General features: G+C 44.9%; 1 protein-coding gene across 1 annotated transcript in view; it reads left to right on the top strand.

The window, feature by feature from the left end:
* Positions 1-19344, top strand: part of cxadr (CXADR Ig-like cell adhesion molecule) — a 36220-nt gene extending 16876 nt beyond the window's left edge. The window contains exons 2-7 of the mRNA XM_026181672.2: positions 9046-9218; positions 12487-12691; positions 15830-15985; positions 16076-16198; positions 17618-17756; positions 18755-19344. Coding sequence (XP_026037457.1) covers positions 9046-9218; positions 12487-12691; positions 15830-15985; positions 16076-16198; positions 17618-17756; positions 18755-19037 — 1079 coding nt within the window. The 3' untranslated portion in view covers positions 19038-19344. The remainder of the gene's footprint in view (positions 1-9045; positions 9219-12486; positions 12692-15829; positions 15986-16075; positions 16199-17617; positions 17757-18754) is intronic.
* Positions 19345-20096: the final 752 nt, after the last annotated feature.

Below are 20096 nucleotides of genomic sequence, written 5' to 3'. Positions count from 1 at the left end.
CCCATGAGAAAACCTTTGTTTCGTTCACGCGCATATTTTTGTCGTTTTCTGCATTGCAAGTGCTCGTGCGTGCGTTTGCGTGTTCTATAAGCCATCGAATCTGAATTGGCTTTTAAAGCTGTCTGCCCATCAACAGTCTGAATGTAGTAGTTGCATCTGCTGCGATTGTGTCTCAGTGTTTGATCAGCAGCGCTGCCTCCTGATCGCAGCTGGCTTTGTGCCCTGGGGCCCGGACAAAGGCGGGGGTGCCGGCAGAGGCCTGGTCTCTATCAGACATTTTATTTGTTTAGGGGGTCGAATAGGCAGCAGCATGGCCGTCCCCCGCTCGCATTCATAGAAACTCCTGTGTCAGGAGAGAGACACCCCATCAGTATATCCCACTGAGACATGTGGTTTTCATTTTGTTGTTCATAGTAAGCTGCTGGAAGCTTAGAAGACAAATACCTCCCTTCTATAAACATTGGCGTTTTTCCCCCAGCAGCCTCACCCAACCCTCATTTGTTATGTATTGCATTAAAAAGGTTTTGCTTCACATTCTTAACTGAACGTGTCAGTAAAGAGTATTGTGAAAATCAATGAAACACTGCGGCCATATTTGTATCCGGGCTGTACAGTAGACAAACGACGCATATTTTAACACGTGCAGCAGATGCAGGTTTGATGTTGTTGTTTAGCAACACGTACCTAACACACATGCCATCATTAACCACGGGCTCATGATTGATTTAAATCCTTCAGCTGATCCGCGGCATCTCTTCCTCCACTAATGGGAAGTAAATGTCAGCAGAAACGCATGAATGCGCGTGTGCTGTCATGAGGCATATTTCTGTTTTGCACCCTTTCTCAAGTCATGCAAAATGCTTTCATGTGTTAACTAATTGCTTGCAGAGATTGTTTTTTTGCCCCTTGCAAAATTAGTGGTACATGATTTTGTAATTATCCCTCTGGCTTCTGCGACTGGGAAAAAGTGTTCCTGCTGTTTCAGTGCAACAGCTATGTTTGCATCCAGGTGAAGGGTTTTTATTTTGTTGTTTTTATACCAAGACCCACCAAATGCGCTTGAAGCAGCTTTTATTATTTAGCTCCACTGTGTTTTGCCTCTTTAATGTTTTACTTTCCTCCTCACATGGCTACTCTGGCACATTTGTTAATGTTTCCCACGAGGATGTTATCAGTGGGTTATCTGTGTGCTGCTCCTTGGACTGGCGTATTGCCTATCAGCTTTATGGCATAGCCAGGCCCCACACTGTCACCACCTCACTCTGTCACTGGGCTTCGACAAATCCTGAAGGACACAGGCCTTTTATGTGTGTCCCTGTATGTGCCTGAGTCGGTTTCTACAGGTCTCAGAGATGGTGGAGATGATGGGCACTGTTATCTGACTCTTCAGACTGCTTGAGTTAATTTGCTCTCTTCTCACATGGGGTGTAGGGAGGAGGGGATTTGGAATGGGCCAGTATTGCTTTTAAAGCTTCGCATGTAGCTTTGCAGCAGTTCAGGATTGCAGAGAGTTAAGAAAATCCCCCATCCTGAACTTTGGAAAGGGGATTTTGGTGTCCACACATGCTTAGGAATTCTATGAGTGGTTCCAAGCCTGTGATGACAACTTAATTGTCCGTTAAGGACAGAGCTAACGGAAATTGTCCTTTGTGGTCCCTTTCTTCTTTTGTTGCTTCCTTCCCATAGTTCCTTTATTCCCTCAGTAATTTAACATCGGTAATGGTGAGAGTCCAAATGAACTTAAATGTACGTGAAAAATAAAATCATTATTAGGGCTGCCACAAACGATTATTTTGATAGTCGACTAGTCACCAATTATTTTTGCGATTAGTCGACTAATCAGATCCATTGGACGTCAAACGTACAGCTTATTGCACCAGCAGCATCTGCTCTTATATAACTATCATTAGCTTACAGCTTTAAGCTTTTAAGGTGCTAACTAAAAATAAAGACAAGATGATAGTTTATTAAATTTTAATGAAATTTGCAGATTGTTTCAGTGAAGTTTAATAAACTCCTTGCTTTCTAAAATATAACAGGACACCGGAGTATATTCTGGAGCATCTCACACTTCTGATAATCAGCTGTCTGCTTGACGTTTATTCAGCTGTGTAAAAACTATAACTTTAATCTCAGCCAAACCGATTTACTCAGGAACAAATAAAATACTGAAAAAGCCAAACAATAACATTGTTAAGTTATCTAAGTGACTTATATATATTTAACCTGAGTAGCGAAAGACGGCGGTGGGTTTGAAAACGATTTGTCGGGAGTCCGGTGTTCTCACGGCGCTAGTGACCTTGCCCCCGGCTAGCTATCGAGCTAGTGGGTAACAGACGTCTCCGAAAACGTCGGAGCGCTTTTGAAAATATGCGGTGTCCTGATAAACTGAGCAGATATTTGAGGTTTCCACAGCTACATTCTCGCCTAAAAATATGTTAAACGTGTATTTTGTGACCCAGAAAGAATAATAAGAGTAACATTAAAACTAACTAGCTGCCGCCATTGTTGGAAACTGAGCAGGGCCGCGCTATGAATTCTGGGACACAGCTTCTTCTTCTTTGGGGTTTAACGGCAGCTGGCATCGTTGTACATGCAGTGCTGCCATCTTCTGTTTCAGTCCGTTATTACACTCTTAAATCCTGCTACTTATTCCTGCGTCTTTTGGGATCTTACAAAGCTTCAAACGACGCGTCGACTATTTTGATAGTCGACGTAATCGTGACTAGTCGACTAATCGTGGCAGCCCTAGTCATCATCCTTAATCTGTTTTGAGCGGTTGAGTGATGTCATAAAATACCAGGATTGTTGGTCAGCCTCGCTTTTATAATTGCAGTAATTAAGAATTAGCGCCACATTAAATGCGCATAGACGGGTCACTAAATGGAAGCTTCACAGATACTGTATTAACCGCATCCCCCATAGGCTTGTGTAAAAGCTGTCAGACGACTGAGTAAAGTGCCTGTCATTCGTCACCCCTTCATCATTTAATGTCCAATTATGTCAAAACAGCCTTTAGGTCTTCCGCAATGGGGATTGATGCCTACTCTGTGTGGCAAGTGGAGCTTTCAGGCTGCATTACGGCACAATCAGTATGGTTCAACAGTCCCAGCCCTCTGCAACACTACATAAACTCCTGCCAAGCTCGCTCTCAGGGCACCCACATTGCTTCAAATTGAATAGCTCCAGCGGGAATACTAGGGCGAGCATTCAGAGCCGCCTTTTTTGAGCTGCAACCAAGTTATGAAGTTATCCTCTGCCATTCCCAACATAATTGATGTTCGTCAGCATTGTCACAGGGGATCGGCTTGCCTGTTTATGATGGGTAAAGCGTCTGTGCGGTTTAATGTGCTCATTCCAGAGCCCCACAGACTGCAAATGTACTGTAATGAATTGCTAATGTTCATCCCACCGTCATTGCCTCGCTGGAAAAATGTGCCACGTTTTTCAAAAGCTCTGTCGCCGCTGTTTGTTTGTTCTTGCGCATGAGATTATTTTCCTTTCACTCGGTTGGAAATAATACTTTTTAAGATTGTTTTAATGTTTGTTTTTGTGGTTTCCAATGAGCTCGACATATTCCACCCACAGTGCTGCTTATGAGGAAAAAATGTAAATTCATACATGCATGTCTTATTTGTCAGATTGTTTCCTCTGCCATGCACTCTTATATGTGTGTTTTAGCAGCAGGCTGCAATACATCAGACTTGATTGAAATATCAAAACACTTTAAGCTTACGTCAAACCAAATGATAGTGTAACTGCATTAAGGATATGCAAACCTTAAAGAAAGTAAATCTCACTGCAGCGTCATTCACCTCCTTCGTCTAGCCAGGCTTTATTTGTAGCTGTAGTGACTGAAATAGTTGCTGCCTTTATCTCTCAGACTTCACAAGAAGCTTATGGTGCACTCTGACCTGTGCCAAGACTGAGGGTCTTTAGTTTGGGTCAGGAGATGTTAGCTTAGCAAATGGCGGAGCTGCTCTTTGCACCACATGTTGTCTAGAAGAGGGGAAGAAAGAAAAAACTATAAAAGTGATAGTCATGCTTTGAAATTATGCACATGAGAAGCTAATCTGTTCTGACTTCAGATTAGGTTAGTAGTGGACGTTGCTGAGATTTATTATCTTAGAATTATCTTGAATTATATAGTTTAAAATAGAGAAATTAAGTTGAAATGTGTAAATATAAAAAATTAGCCTTTTTCCATTTCTTTAAAAACATGTCTTTCATTTCTTTTGTGCATTTGAGTCTGAAAGTATATCATTCGAGGATACATTCACAGTCCTGAGTCACGGCGTTGGTGAGAGGTTACAGCTGTGGGTCGTCTGCTAATCGGAAGTTTTGCGGTTCAATCCCTGCTCCTCTAATCTGCGTTTAGAAGTATCCCCGGGGAAGATACTGAAGTAAGAAAGCGCTTTGAGTGCTCAAATGAGTGAGTGTTGAGTGTTCCGCTGGAGGTTTCTTCCTGTTAAAAGGGAGTTTTTCCTTCCCACTGTCGCCAAAGTGCTTGCTCATAGGGGTCATATGATTGTTGGGTTTTTCTCTGTATGTATTATGGTAGGGTCTACCTTACAATATAAAGCGCCTTGAGGCGACTGCTGTTGTGATTTGGTGCTGTGTAATTAAAATTGAATTGAATTCAAGTAGAGTAGAAAACCGTTGTATAAATATCAGTCTATTCAAATATATACTGAGCTACTTCAGGTCGAAGGACTTCTGTGATTGTCACACGTTGGTTGGTGAAGTCCATTTAAAAACTGGATGTGAAGTAAGCAGCTGTTCTGCTGAGAATCCAAGAGACACATTTCCATCACACGATGGGCCCATCCTAAAACCTGCTTTATCGTTTTATTTTATTTTCACACTAATGAGAAGCATTAAAGCAAAAAAAAATCTAGAAAGCTTGTCTTGTCTTTTGCCTGTAGACTCAGTGTAATCATAACCAGAGACGTGTTTGTAGAGATGAAGAGTACAGAGTCCGAGACTCCTCCTGTTAAAGGGGACACTGATGGACAGCTGCTAATGTTGAGTTAGCGAGTGGGTGAATGAGGAAGCGCTGTATGGCCTGGCAAACTGACTGAAGTCTGTACTATGAGCCGGTGTCTGCACTGCTACTTTGTAATGAAACCACGTGGATGTCTGAGTCGGTTCGAGCCGCATAAACACTTTCAAATGCTGAAGTAACATCAACTTCTTTTTATGAATCTTCCTGCCGTGTCCTCCTACTTAACCTCTTTCTACCTCTCTTTACCACACTCGCTGGCTCGCTCACTTTCCCCCTCGCTTCCTCCCATGCAGTCTTTTAAGCACCACGGCAACCTTCTCGGAGGGATTGGTTGCCAGGAGACAGGATTCGCTCCCCATTGTATGCTGACAAAGGTGGCGGTGAGGTGGGGGGGTTACAATCAGCAGGACTGTGGCGAGTTGGAGGCCTGTGGGACTGGCGCTTTACAATTACGGGTGTGTTGGAGACAGAGGCTGGGAGGGACAGAGAGGGGGATGAGTGAGTGAGATAGTGGTAGTGGGGGGGTACAGGGTGGAGCACGCTGACACCCTAAATTCCTTCTGCTCATTCATTCCTGGTCTCCCAGTAACCATGCTGGGTGTGCTGCGTCAGACAGTGAGTCGCTCACAGAGACGCAGACAGCCACGAATAGTTATTAGGATAGACTTTAATTAGCCAGCATGCACTCCCTCATTGCTCAGCTCTCCTCCTACATGCACACACAGCACACATCTTACTACAATGGCAGACTGAGCTCAAGGAAATAAATCTGTGGCTGGAGTCTTTGCATGACTGCGTTTACAACCAGCCCATTTTTCATAGTTTTCCTTGGAATTTAATGATGGCCTTCCTTATCACTCGATTATATTACCCTCAGGGAAGAAGGCCTGTTTACTTTTGCTCTGCTGCTGTTTCTCTTAATAAACACTGAAGCTCATCCTATATAAGCCGATGATTGTATACAGCACCGCTGCAGACTTTGACCTCAGTGAGATCATATCTGTTCTGATTGTGGTGTTTCACATCCTGAATACAGTATATGTTGCTCAACACTGTGTGAGCTGCAAACAGTGTGGTGTGTCTTGTGACATAAGGCATTTTTTTTCCTGTTGGTAATGTTGAAATCATAACAATGAGCTCAACTGAGATGTCCTAGTGTATTTCTAATACACCCAGTGGGTAAATATTATTGATTTGTGGTCTTAAAGGCCCTGAAAACATCTTTTCACACTCACGGCTCAGTTAAAGTTTTTATGTATGGGGCAGATTCTTGTCAGTGATTGAAAGAAGATGGGGCCCAGCTAACGTGATGCCATATGCTGTGTGCTGTCGCACTCACAAGTCCTGATGTAGCAGATTGTCTGATTTTAAAGATGTTTCAGAGCTTTATTTTCAGCACATGCTTTGATCTAATTTGTTTTGTCATTTTTGGGCCGCATCAAACAACATGTTAGCATGCGGCCGTGAGTATGTGCATGAGCTGCACTGTTGTGTGCATGTTGTGTGTACACGGAAACACGGCTTTAATCAGACACAGGTGAAGCCAGTAAACTGCTGCATCCCTACTTGTGACATTCATCATCATCTATCACTTTTAGAAAGGTAGAAATCTCCCGTGCATGCTGCCTCTTACATCAAATCCAGTCTGTTTTTTGCTTTCATTAAGTCTAAAACTGTCATTTACCCGCGAGAGATCTCTGCTGGCGACCTGAGCGGCGCCGCTTCTACATACGCAGACTCTGCTGTTAGCTACAATAGCAGGAGGAAATAAAAGCTCAAATTCACTGCTGCTCATGGCAACTAGACCAACAAGTCTATTGCAATATGGCAAAACTCATGGGCACACCCCGGCTCTCTCCATTGTTTTATGTCTAAATGAAGCTTTGGAAAACAGTGACATGGAAGAGACGCTTGGATGACACTCTGGCGCTTCAACAGATCATTAAAGCTAGTTACGTTACACATTTAATGTCTGAAAAGGGCTTATGAATACTCAGATTACCTTATTTGCATTGCACTTCCTCTACTGGAGTTTATACTTCCTGAAGCAGGATTAAATGGATTTATATCATTGTTGGGGGGGGAAGCTGTGTCTGCATGTTGGGCTTGATGAAGAATTAAGAATACACTACCTGTGTTTTCTTTATCATAACATATTCTGTAGCCTATCACAGAATATGTTGTCATGGAGGTGTACAGGCAATCAAATGTGTCTGCCCGTTGAAGGTAAAATATCCTGAAATGGCATTTTTTCTCATTTGTGTGGTGCGTAATGAAAAAGGCCTCTAGCTGCACTGTAATTGAAACAAATGCTACCCAAGGCTCCAGATAGCTGCCATCGATTCAACAGGTGCATCATTACTCATCAGAGAAAGCAGTCGCTGCGATAAACCATTCCAGCTGATTGTTTTTCTCTCCTCTCTAAGCAACTTTAAAATGTGCTGCAGCTTCTTTAAGTGTTTGATGAATCGACACGGCGTTCCTTAATGCAGATGCCAGGCTGAGTATCCGCTTTGACAGTGACAGACACATATCTAGCTTTTCTCTATTTTGCTTCCCATTTCTCGTGCTTCTGCTGAAGGCGGCGGATCGTTCCCATCAAGGGCATCTGTCAAAATCTGTGGGCCGAAACAACCAGCTGCAGCCCCGGTGGCCATGGGAATAAAACTGAGCTTGTGCTATCATATCAAGTGCTCACATTCTCTGAGCTTCAGCAGTAGTGGGTTGGAGTCAGATTGTGACACTCTGTATGTGTTTAAGTTTCATTCTTTCGTCTGCCACAGGGGCATGAAGCCACTGAGGGACGGGGACTTGACTTGTAGCTAACGCTTTCTTTACCTTGAGAGCCTGGAAAACATATTTCCCCTGCAGTGAGCTGTCTCGATGTTAGAATTGCCACAATAGATATCCTGGTTAACCCTACTGTATGATGACATTGAAACGTCGGGGTTAGGCATCCGCGATCAGCTGGTTTGGATAACAGAATACTTTGAAGGTTAAACGATGAATTGTAGTGGTCGTAGTAACATCTACACCTTGGAAGCTGATTTTTTTTCCTTCCTTTGATTTTAATTTTTGCTGTTAATGTGTGTAAACAGTTGCCAGGTTTGGCTGCTGTTCCACCAAATACGTGTGCAGATTAGTCCGCTCCATCTGTCAGTTAGTATATGAAAGGAGCTAAAATGAGATGCAGATGTCGCTATGGACCCAGCAGATACATTTAGTTACATGTGTTTGATGCTATTTTGCAGTATTTTTAAGTGTAACACGTTTAAAGCACTTTTTCGCAGCAACATATTGAGATAATTTTTTTTTTTTTTAAGAAGTTCTCCCCCTGCTCGTTGGTTGGACGGTGGCAAGCTGTCAGAAGGATTTTAATACATTGAGGCGGCATGTGACAACTCCAGTCTCTATGGGCTGTGCTCCTGCTGGAGCTTAAATCTCTTATTGAATAAAAAATCTTAACCCAGATGATGTCGCCCTGGAAATTATGTTTATTCATTCTAAGAATAAATGCTTAAGAGGCTGCTTCAGTTTGTCGTTATTATTATTATCACCATTCGTTCAGCTAAGCTACGATCTGCTGCGTTAGTCTTGCTTTACATTGTGCAGATGTAAAGAATATATATATCTGAGACAAAGAAAGATACAAACATGACATGAGTTGTAAAGAACAGAAAAGCAAAAATAATTTCTTTTGCTGTTTTATATTTATTTTTTGTTTTTCTGTCAGTAAATTTAAACCCTTTATGCTGTGATGCAGTGTTTTTAGCACAAGGCTTGCTCTCTTTACTGAAGCTTAGTGCAGTCACCCTTATCACAGACTCTAAGCTCTTTGGTCTCAGAATAAAAACTCCTGTCCTAATTATGAAAAACATGCTTTATTCTCATTTTTTCTTTCAGATGATGTTAAACAGAATATAAAGTCACCTCCAAAACTGTCAGTAAGCTCACAGTTAACAGCTCTTGCAAACGTAGTTGTCCTTGTGTTATTGTATATGTTGCCGTTTGTGACTTTAATTAATGTTCTTTGCTTCCAGGGTTGACCTCAGGTCTAGAGATCACATCATCTTCAGCGTCTACGCCCACAGAGGTGGCCAGCGGACAGAGCGTGAAGCTGGATTGCCAGTTCACTCTGGCTTCTGAAGATTCTGGACCGCTGGATATTGAATGGAGCTTGGTGGCGTCTGACAACCAGAAAGACGACCAAGTGGTAAGTGTTTTAAAATGAAAATATGTGTGTGCTGTCCTTAATTCACGACGGTCTCTGGGCTATGAAAAGAGCTTGGGAAGCTTGAAGCCCTGACAGCACGTGGAGATCCTCCATTTAATGGCAGCCTCGTTCAGTGTTTAAATGTGAAGCCATGAGGAATATTAACTATGTCTGAATGAAAGAATGCCATCACTTTAACAGATGAAGCCAGCGGAGTGCCTGAAACAGCCTTTAGAGATGGTTTCTACTGTGGGACGGTCCTCTCCCGTGGCTCTCTGCTCTGCCACCTGTCACAAAGCTTTTTCATCCCTCTCTCCTTTTTTTCCTCCTTCCCTTGCGTTCTATGGCTTTTTTGTGAGCCAAATGTTATAAATGGGTCACAGCCTCATCATTAGGCATCTCTGTCCTCCACCCACTGTTGTTTCTGTCTGCAGTCCCAACCAGCCCCCCTCTCAGTCAGGTAGAACTGACTGTCTGCACAGTTTTGCCTTTAACTCTGTTTCTTTTTGCTGTGGCTCATTAGCTGGAGTGTGGGAGGAAATACACGTTCCTAGTATATTTGTGATTGTCATGATGAAAGCTCATTGCGAGCACTTTCAGCATGTCTCGTTTTTGTATGAACTGGCCTCTTCCTTGTGTCTGAATACAGCTGCAGAAATATATCAAATATCCCCAAAAAGCCTTTGATTCCACAGTTTATTGTCTTTATTACGTGCCATTTTGCTGGCTCCAGTGTCCACATGTGTTAATGTTTCCAAACCTTTGGAGGGATTTGGACAAGTCGGACGTCTCTCTCTGAACATATTTGTTCTCCTTGACCTATCAGATTTTTCTCGCTACATACGCACGCTCAGATTTGTGTAGCCGTTAACCAACGTGAAGTCGTGCGCACAGTAAATTCTTTGTAATTAGTGGCGTGTTAACTCCAAATTGCCATTTTTAATATATGTGACAGTGTTGAATAGAATTAGGCCAACCTGCTAAGAGCAAAGCTGCCGGGCCAGTCGGAGCAATGAAAGTTTTTAGCCAGAGGCTCAGAACCTTTGCTCACCTGAGCTGTGGAAATCCAAACAAAGGGAAAGGCTGCTGTCAGATAATATTTTTAAATGGAGAACTAGTCTGTAAGATCAGGACACAAGGCCGGGGTTGTATGGCATGTGTGGCATATGCCAGTGACCTCATTTGAAGCTTTTGTTCACATTAATGTGCTTTATGTTTGAGCTTTTCTCAGCATCGATGTAGTGGCAGCGCCTTTTATTTGACACATCCTACATATCGTCAGGATCTTTTTCAGGGTGGTGAAGCATAGCTAATGCATCCTGCTTTGTTAGGCCTCAGTGTGAGATGCCAGACATGCCTACAGTATCAGTCATTTGCATTTGGCTCTCATTGCCTGGCTACAGAGCTGCTGAAGGGAGGGCGTGCCCTGACTGAGTATTCACCACCAACGTGAAAACAACAGCAACAGAAAACAATTACGAAACCTGATGTCAGCAGAGAAAGAGCACGCAGCTCTATCACACAACCTGCTTCCTTTATCTTTGAGTGTAACAGCAGAGCCTTTTGTTTGTTGACGTTATTGAAACGGGAATTTCTGTATATTGAAGGATTTGTGTGTAAAAATGTGACAAGGTTTGGTGAAAGTTGAATCGTTTCTATTCAGAAGCTCATGGACGTGTTTTGTTGGACATCTTCAGGTAGAGGTTGAGCGCTAACCTCGTGAATCGGTTTGAGCTCGTCCCCTGAAAGGTGGCGGCGGCAGCACGTTGAGCCATCCGAGCCAGCAGCCTCAGTAGGAGCGCAGAGACAGAAGGGTGCTCCCCTTCAGCTATGCAGGTTGTTTAGATCATACAGGTATTGCTGCTGTGTGCTTTGCCTCTCAAATGAGCTGCAGCTTTTCCTCTTTCACTCCCCGAGTAACAGCGTCACATGACGATGATGTCATCTCAACGTGTGCTCCGTGAAACTGGCCAGTAGAGCTCTTCTTACCTCTGCAGCGGCCTACCGTTCAGTCACATTGAATGGTAGGCCAGCTGGCGCTTGCATCGTTACACAGCCTACCTGTTGTGAGATGCAGCACTTCTGTCCTTCTCCAGCTGGTCTAGTCATTTGCCCTTTATGGTTTCATGATCTTTTTTTTTTTTTATTATTCTCAAGGTTATTGTGCAGTTTATTTCTTTATTATTTTAGCTGGAGGTGTGCATGTGCATAAGTACTCCCATCTGTGAAGTAGTTGAGCCCAAGTGAGAGCTCTTGTCTGGCTGAGCTCGGGGCAATTTAATTTCCTCTTCACCGTGGTCTCATCTCGCCCATCTCTGTTATTGCTGCTGATGTTGTGATCCCCAGTGAAGTCAGAAGGATAGGTTTTCCTCCCCTGAGAGCCAAGAGGAATTTTACCACAATTACCTGTTTACATGGCTAATACGTACAAGATGAACACAGCGGGCACTGCGAGTTCGCCTGTCTCGAGAAGCCAGGCGTCCAGTTGGGAATTGAGAGGCAGGGCGAGTCGGCGTAGGCACATTAGAAGCTCGCTGACTCGTTCCCTTTGTTTTGTGCCTTGTGCTTCCTTTCAGTGCTCTGCTTCCTCTGATAGGTTCATTATTCCTCCTCTCCTCCTGCCGCCTTAACTTTCTCTCTGCTCGTCTCCACTCTGGGGTATTGCTGTGTCTGCTGTTGATCATGGCACAGAAAAGCCTGCTGATGACTGTCTCCATGGAAATGTGTAGAAGATGCCAGCGTCTGTGAAAGAGACTGAAAATTCTTTTCATTGTTTGTGTTTCTTGTAGCCTCTGTTCTTTTTCTGTGTTTCTGTTCCCCCCTCCACTATCTGCCCACTTCTAGCTACAAAGCCTCTCATTAGCTCCACCTGGCCTTTATTTCTAGGCATTTCCTTGCTGCTTTCAAGACCCAGACAGTTGTGTGCGTGTGTGTGGTGAAGTGGTTGGATAGAATTGGGAGCTTTGTTGACACAGCAGGTGTTGATTTAGCTCCACAGTGCTGGCTTTGTTTGTTCCACCTTCATTCTTCTTACGCACAGAAAGGGCAAAACAGCAGAGGCTGGCAGGCTGAAGGGCAGCCAGAGATAAGAGACTGTCCTTTATTGCTTCTGTGCATTTCAGCTGGTTCAGTAAACAAAGCCAATGCTTGCAGGAAGTAAACAACTTTCGTCTCAGCGGCTTTGTTCACTTTCTTTTTCTAGCAGAGTCTGTTTTATGTTTTCTTTGGTTTAAATGTGAATCTTTCCTTTGCTTTATTTCCAAAACAGATCATTTTGTACTCTGGCGACAGAGCCTACGAGGACTACGATACACCCGTCAAAGGTCGGGTCCACTTCAATTCGCCCGATCCGAAGAATGGCGACGCCTCAATCAACGTTCTAACGGTGAAGTCAACGGACACCGGCACCTACCAGTGCAAAGTGAAGAAGGCCCCTGGTGTCCGCAACAAGAAAATGCAGCTGCTTGTTATGGGTATGTAGGACGCTCACATTAGCATCAGGCTAGCAGTGTCCTAGCACTGTTTTTCCCTCACAGGGTCAATTCTCTCTGCCTCTGCTGTGGAAACGCAGCAGATCATACGCCCTTTGTCCACTTTGGCTGTTTTGATGTAATCCTTCCTAAGACAGCATGACCTTCCCTGTGGCTGTAGAGCATTGCCCCTACGCTCGCCGCGATGGTGTCTAAAAGGATTATTCAGACATTCGAAAATATTTTTTTCTGTATTTTACCCATTTTAATACCTGCTTTGTACAATTATAACGTCAGTCAGGAAAAGTTATGCTTTTCCACTTAGAAACCTTAATTAACGGCTGAGCTAGCGACTGCATTGCTAATTAATGAAAAATTCCACTGTTACAAATCAGGCTGAAAGGAAGTGAATGCGCTCAGCTGTTGTTTTTATTGCACAGAGTGAGATGGGTGACACATCATAGTTGTATAAGTCAGACGCTTCAGTCCCGAGGCAAACACACTCACAGTGGCCTCACTGGTCAGTCAGGCAGCTAAATGATGTTGAAAGTGAATCGCCTCCCGAAACCAGCTCGCTATTTGCATGTGGGGAAAAACAGCCTACACGTGTAACACTAGTGTGTGTGTGTGTGTGTGTGTGTGTGTGTGTGTGTGTGTGTGTGTGTGTGTGTGTGTGTGTGTGTGTGTGTGTGTGTGTGTGTGTGTGTGTGTGTGTGTGTGTGTGTGTGTGTGTGTGTGTGTGTGTGTGTGTGTGTGTGTGTGTGTGTGTGGTGGGATAAGCTGTGTATTTAGCTGCTGTGGAAGCTCTGTTATCAGCACAGTTTCTGTTCTAAAGATAGGACGAGCTCCAGAAATGGCTGCCTCTCCCGCTGACGCGATATCGTGAAGAAAAGCGAGCGCACCGCACCGACTAGCTCAACCAGAAAAACACGAGTTGGTGAGAAGCAAACTTGTGATGCTGCAGCACAAAGCAGTTCTCTAATAAAGGGTGAATGCTGCAGATAATTTGGCCAAAAAATGTGGCAGCATCTGACTCGAGAGGCATCGACGAGGCCTTCGGGGGGGCAAACAGAAAAACTTAGTCACTGCTTGAGTCGTCGCTAATACGTTTGACTGCGCATATGCTGTGATAGCTTCTCCTGCCAGCTATGCTTCTACATTTTTCACCAGTGAGGGAGATTTTTAAATTCTCATTTATTTGAAATTTTGGTTAGTGTTTGAAAAAAACAGCCTAGTGTCGTATGAAACAGGCTGCATGCAGCACAGGCAGTGGTTGATCTTATGATGCATGAACCTGCTGTGTTTTATCCACCTGTTTCTACAGATCTGTTACAGTTACACTGCCTCCTGTTAAAGTATTAACGGAACGTACGCTGCTGTTCTAGCTATCCTCCTTATTTTAATCATTTGACTCGTTCATTCTGAGCTGCTGTGGATAAGGGCATCGGCTAATGAATAAACATGTAGTGAGGCTGAAATCCAGATAGCTTTAGCTGCGAGTGTTTGTGTGTGTTTGAGAGACCGCTCGAGGCTACAGGAGCTGACAGGCTGCTAGTTGTTGACCCCAGGGGTAGAGGATGTTAAAAGGAGAGGTGAGGACATCTTGCCTGCTCTGCATTTTACCTTGAGGTTGATGTTGTCACGAGGTGGATGGTCCCCAAGAGCAGGGCAGACGTGCACATGTGTGTCTGTGTGCATGAACATAAGCCGACCTGAGTATATCTACTGGGTTTTTGCCGTGGTTTGTCACGATCGCTGCCATGCGCGCACACATGCTCACACCTGCAGTGTACATGGTGTCCAGGTGCTGTGCACAGGGTAGCATGCCTCGTTGTGTATTCTCCTCCGGTTGCAGCAGGACATTGAAGTTAACAGGAGGAGAGTACCCACCTGCAGTTCAGCGCTGCACGTCAGCATCTCTAACAACTGTTTCTGACTAGGCCCCGCCTATGCTCTCGGCAGCCAATCACTCGGCCCTGCCCGTGTTCAGACAATCCTCATCACATCCAGCTCAAAGCTCAACAGCCGATCTCATTAATTCAGTCTGCCTGGCCCGCGAGTCGCTTATATTTCACTTTACTGTTCCACATTTAGCAAAGTTATTTGTGAAGCGGTGCATCTCCTGTCTGTAATGCATACCAAGATCTGTTTTTCTCTTTTCCACACACCTTGTGCACATAATAAATCTGTTCATTTAACGCAGTAGGGCTGCCTGTATCGCGTTGTCTCTGTGCTCTTCCAGCCTCCTTTTGACCTCATCATTCAGGAGAATGAAATCGGCTCAAAGGACAGAAGCCCTAAAAAAAGAGGAGCTGTGCGTTTCAACGCTCAGATGTGTTGACTTGACTTTCACCTTTAAAAGACGCTTTTAAAAATGTCATAACTCACTGACATTTACTGTGTGTGTGTGTGTGTGTGTGTGTGTGTGTGTGTGTGTGTGTGTGTGTGAGCGAGCGAATGTGTGTCTGCAGCAAAGTGCAGGCCAGAGACTTGGGAGCCACGCAGCCTTGGCGTCCATCACTCTACCATCTGTCCATTAGCACCTGCTTCATGTGTGCTCTCCTGCTTTCTGTTTTACCCCCTCTAACCTCGCCCTGTCTGTTTATTAGATCGGGAGGGGCACTCAGTGCTGTCAGTGTACTGTTAATCCTTATGGTTATGCCTGCTAAGCTCCTCCCTTCCCGCCTGGCACCTGGTTCAGATCTGTAGAGCCCCGCTCCAGACGCCATTACAGCACCGTGAAGTCGGCGTCCTGACAGTGAACACAGAGCACAGTCTGTGGCCTTAGATTTCCTCTGTCCAAACATTACCCGTCACTTTCTCTCCCTCCTCTCACTCACCGCGTGTCTGGGCTTGTTTTCGAATCAGTCTCATCTCTTACCAACACCCCGACTGAACGACAGCACACGTGTGCTTGCGTGTCCACTGACGCAGCGCCTTTCTTCCACATGATTATCCTGAGTGACAGCTCTTAATAACTACAGATGTATCAATTACTCTGATTACTGCTCTAATTTGTCAGATGGGCGCTGCTTTGAGTGAGGGAGGAAACTCAACTTTAGAGCTACACAATACACAGACGCACACTGTAAGATTGGAAAATCACTGGGTTGGCTTCCTCTGCCTCTTTGCTCTCCACAGAGAAGCCGTCCAAGCCCAGGTGCTACACTGAGGGCTCCACACATGAAGGCAAAGACGTTGTGCTGAGGTGCACATCTGATGCAGGAAGCAAACCCATGAAATACAGCTGGGAGAAGACTACTGGCAGCAAAGTGCTGCCCGCCTCCTCAGTGCTGGGTAATGCAGCTTTTTACAAGGTCAAACCGTTTAAAGGTCCTGCACATAACTGTTTGTGTTTAACTCTGTCATTTTTCACTGTTTGTTTAGATCCTGTGTCAGGCACAGTCAACGTGAAGAATGCATCTGCCAGTGCATCTGGCACGTATCGCTGCACCGCTACCAATCGCGTTGGCGCCGAGCAGTGCGTGCTCGATCTCAGCGTGACAGCTAGTGAGTACCCAACCGTCTTAATTAGTGTCTATTCAGTCCATTTCACATGTAGAGCTCCCTGTATTCTGGTGTTTAATGATCAGGTTTGGAATAGTCGGAGCAGAAGTTTAAAAGGTTTTCCCAAGGTTATACCCCGTGAGCTGCTCTCGCTTTTAGGACAGCGTTTATACCTACATCAAGGGTGGGGAACTCGAGGGCCGGTGTCCTGCAGGTTTTAGACGTGTCCTTGATCCAACACAGCTGATTTAAACGGCTATACAACCTACTCAACATGTCTCGAAGGTCTCCAGAGGCCTGGTAATGAAAACAGTTGATTCAGGTGTGCTGACTCAGGGTGAGATCTAAAACCTGCAGGACGCCGAGTTCCCCACCCTGACCTATGTTAACAGTATAAACTGTTAAAAAAGGAGGAAAAATCAACACCGACCATCTTGTTGGAATCTTTAGGATGGTGAATATGACGACGTGCTATTTGTTCAAGACAAAAACAGGTCACCATGGCATTAAAATGTATTTATAACATAATTATAGATCGATGTCATTCTTCCTCTTATCAAGTTGTAGAATAGTCTGTAAATCTTTAAAACACGGGGGAGGACGTCAGTGATGTAAATCCTATATATAAACACTTTGCACCTTAATTTCTGTGCTTATTTGCTTTGTTGATATTCAGTAAAAGTTGATGATTTTATTACTGATCAAATAATCTTCTTGCTTACAGGACAACTGTTACTTATTCTACTGACTCTGTCCTGTTTTGCAGTTGAGTCGGGCTTTGTTTGTTGTCTTGTTTTTATTGGTTTGTTCTTTTTAAATGTTAGTGTAAAAAGTGTTTGTGGGAAAATTGCTGTTGCTGTAGCGTGTGTCACTAGATTATGAAAAGTTTTCCTCAACATACAAAGTAAAGGTGAGTGCATGAAAAGCCTCCAAGGTTATTATAACAGGAAACGGATTGCCAGGTCAGCAGGTCAACCATCAGTCAAGTGCAAAGTCTGATGAATTCTGCCTTTGAAAGACGGAGTATTAGAGCGACGTGTTGCTGCCGTGCAGGAACGTGGAGCCTTCATTTATGATGTTATTAGATTTCTCCATCGCAGCTTTTGTTAAATCTCACTGAGCCACAGTGTGTGTCTGTGTGTGTGCGTGTGTGTGTGTTAATGAGAGTGTGTATGAAGTACTCGTTCTGATCGTCAAACACCACGCTATGGTTTTGTTTACATTTCACTGGAAACCCAGATGTGCTGTCAGCAAACACAGTTTCCATCACATGGATGCCAACAAGGATATTTTGTTCAGTTCAGCACGTTTCGTGTGTTTCATGTGCTTTATGTGCCTGATTAGGATGACATGCTTGTTATGACTCACGAGTACTCTGCTACACCCAGCACCTTAACCCTCTCCCTTCTTTGTGTCGTCCAGTCCCGAATACTGCCGGCATCGTCGCGGGATCCATAATCGCTGTCCTGTTGATCCTCCTCATCATCGCCATTATCCTGTTCTGCTTCTGCCGTGCCCGTAACAGGAAAAAGTACGAGAAGGAAATCTGCAACGAGATAAGGTACTCGATGAGATTTGGCCCTCAGATGCACACAGCTCCAATCTGATGGATTAATATTTTGTATTACTGTCTAGTGTTTGGTGTGAGAGGTGGAGCGTGTCAAGGTTACGTAATGTTGGATTACAGGGGGCGCCAAAAATGCCATAGGTAACCTGTGATTATTGGTGTCGGCTCAGCGTGTAGCATGATTGGTAGTCACACACACACACACACACACACACACACACACACACAACGACCGTGGAAATGGTTTTTATCTCTCAGCGTTTTTATTTTTTTTACCCCTCCTCAAATAAACAGCTGTGGTAATCAGTTTGAAAGCTTTGTTCGTTCTGTGCGTCCTGCTTCGTGTTGCTGCCGGCTGCCCTCCCCCTCAGCCCCCCCCTCCGCCACAGCCACCTACTCTAACTCCCCTCGACGTCCGACTCTTCGTCCGGCCTGTGGGCTCTGCACCATCGCTCTGCCGTGGACTGAATCTGTCTTACACCACAATGTGACACCGCTCGCGCTGTAGGACACAAAGGATTAGACCAACAGTCCTGTCTCGCGCACGCAGACACACATTTGCTGAAACGCCACAGCATGAAAGTACGGACTAAACAAGCGCCGGCCCCTCAGGCTCAGTTTGATTGAGCATTTAACTGGATTATTGCTGCTTATTAGCTGTTAATGTGGTGGCAGAGGGAGTCGAGGGCATGGCTGTGTTTGGATGCTCGGCTCAGTCTCTCCAGGCTTTCGCAGTCGGCGTGACTGAGCTGCGGAGACGATGCCTGACCAGCTGACTTCAATTATTTGCCCTTATTATCGAGTCAAGTCATGTTTCATTTTTAAATGACTCGCAGTCGATTCGTTATGTTCCTCGCTGTTCCTACCTGTGGACTTTCTCTTGATTTGCAGGGCATCACAAAATCATTCTCAGTGTATTTGACACCAAGTCCACGATGACGAGTTTCCAGGTTTGTTGTCTAAACGTGCTGCTGTCTGTTTCCCCCCCTCAGAGAGGATGTGCCCCCTCCCAAGAGTCGCGCTTCAACTGCTCGAAGCTTCACTGTGGCCAGCCAGCGCTCCTCACTGGGCTCCATGTCGCCTTCCAACCTGCACGAGTATGCCCTGAAGCCTCAGTACGACAAGATTCCCTCATCAGAGGAGTACGACAGGCCTCCGAGCCAGGCTCCGGTGCTGCCGCCCTCGGCCGGCAAGATGGCCGGCTACAACCTGAGTCGCATGGGGGGCATCCCTGTCATGGTTCCTGCCCAGACGAGGGACGGTTCAATCGTCTAGCAGATCGTCTTCACGGGAAAGGACTGTGCAAAGAGAGGATGGAACGGAAGGAAGCGGGACAAAAGCTGGGATGGATGCACTCGCCTGATTTTTAGCTCTTTATTATTTACATACGGGAATATTCTCTGCTTATGGAGACCCGGCTCTGCTGTGGTGCTGAGAAGAGAATTTGAGTTGTGCACAACAGAGTAAATGAAGTTTTTATCAAATGCAAAAACATACAAAAAAACTTTTATGAATTTTGTCTCCTGGACGTAAAGTTAGCGTGGGTATAAAGCAGACGGGCAAAGTAAATATCTATTGTATATATGCATGTTTTTTTGTTTAGTTTCTGTTTCCTGTCTGTTTTTTAAACATACATGGCCCCTGCTGTAGAGTCGTACTGTATGTTTAAAACAGATCCAGGCCCCTGAGTGGCCTGCTGTACAGCTGTATGCATGCATGTATAAAATTACAGCTGTGTGTGCGTGAGCGTGTGTCTGTGAGGCAGTATAAGTTTCTCTTTCATTTGCTTTCTTTAAAATACTAAATAACTGTTTGATCCAGTCTTCACTCCTCAGAGAGGCTCGTTAGGAGGAAAGTCACAGATCTGGTTTAATCCCTGCACCGAGTGCACCGACTGCTTATGTGGGTCAGCCGTTTTCTTTCCAACGCTTCTTCTGTTGTTTGAATTGTCCACTGTGGGGTTGGCCGGGGATTTGAGGGTGGACAGGATTGGCTGGCGGCGAGGGGGAGGTTCAGCCGAGCAGATCTTGTGATTGGGTGTATTATTGCTTCTTGAGTGAGCTTGAAAAGGAGCAGTGTCCATCCCCCAACTCTTCTCCAGAAAACTTTGAAGAGGTGTAGAGAAATAACGGAGGCCGCTGGACAACAAGGTTCACCGAGCACTCGGCGCTGATTATGTTTGGCTGTCCGCAGGCCTTTAACCACCCAAAGGACGTGTAGGCGTCCTGAACGGGTTAAACACCAAGTTTGAATTCATTGGTAGTAGCTCACCCCCCTCAGAGCTGCCACGTATGCAGTCCTCTGTATCTGAGGTGCATTACAAGGAGCCTGTAT

Source organism: Astatotilapia calliptera, chromosome 10 (assembly GCF_964374335.1).
Source record: "Astatotilapia calliptera chromosome 10, fAstCal68.1, whole genome shotgun sequence".
Taxonomy (NCBI): Eukaryota; Metazoa; Chordata; class Actinopteri; order Cichliformes; family Cichlidae; genus Astatotilapia; species Astatotilapia calliptera.
Note: the sequence above shows the minus strand (reverse complement) of the source record. Positions and strands in the feature narration are given on the sequence as shown.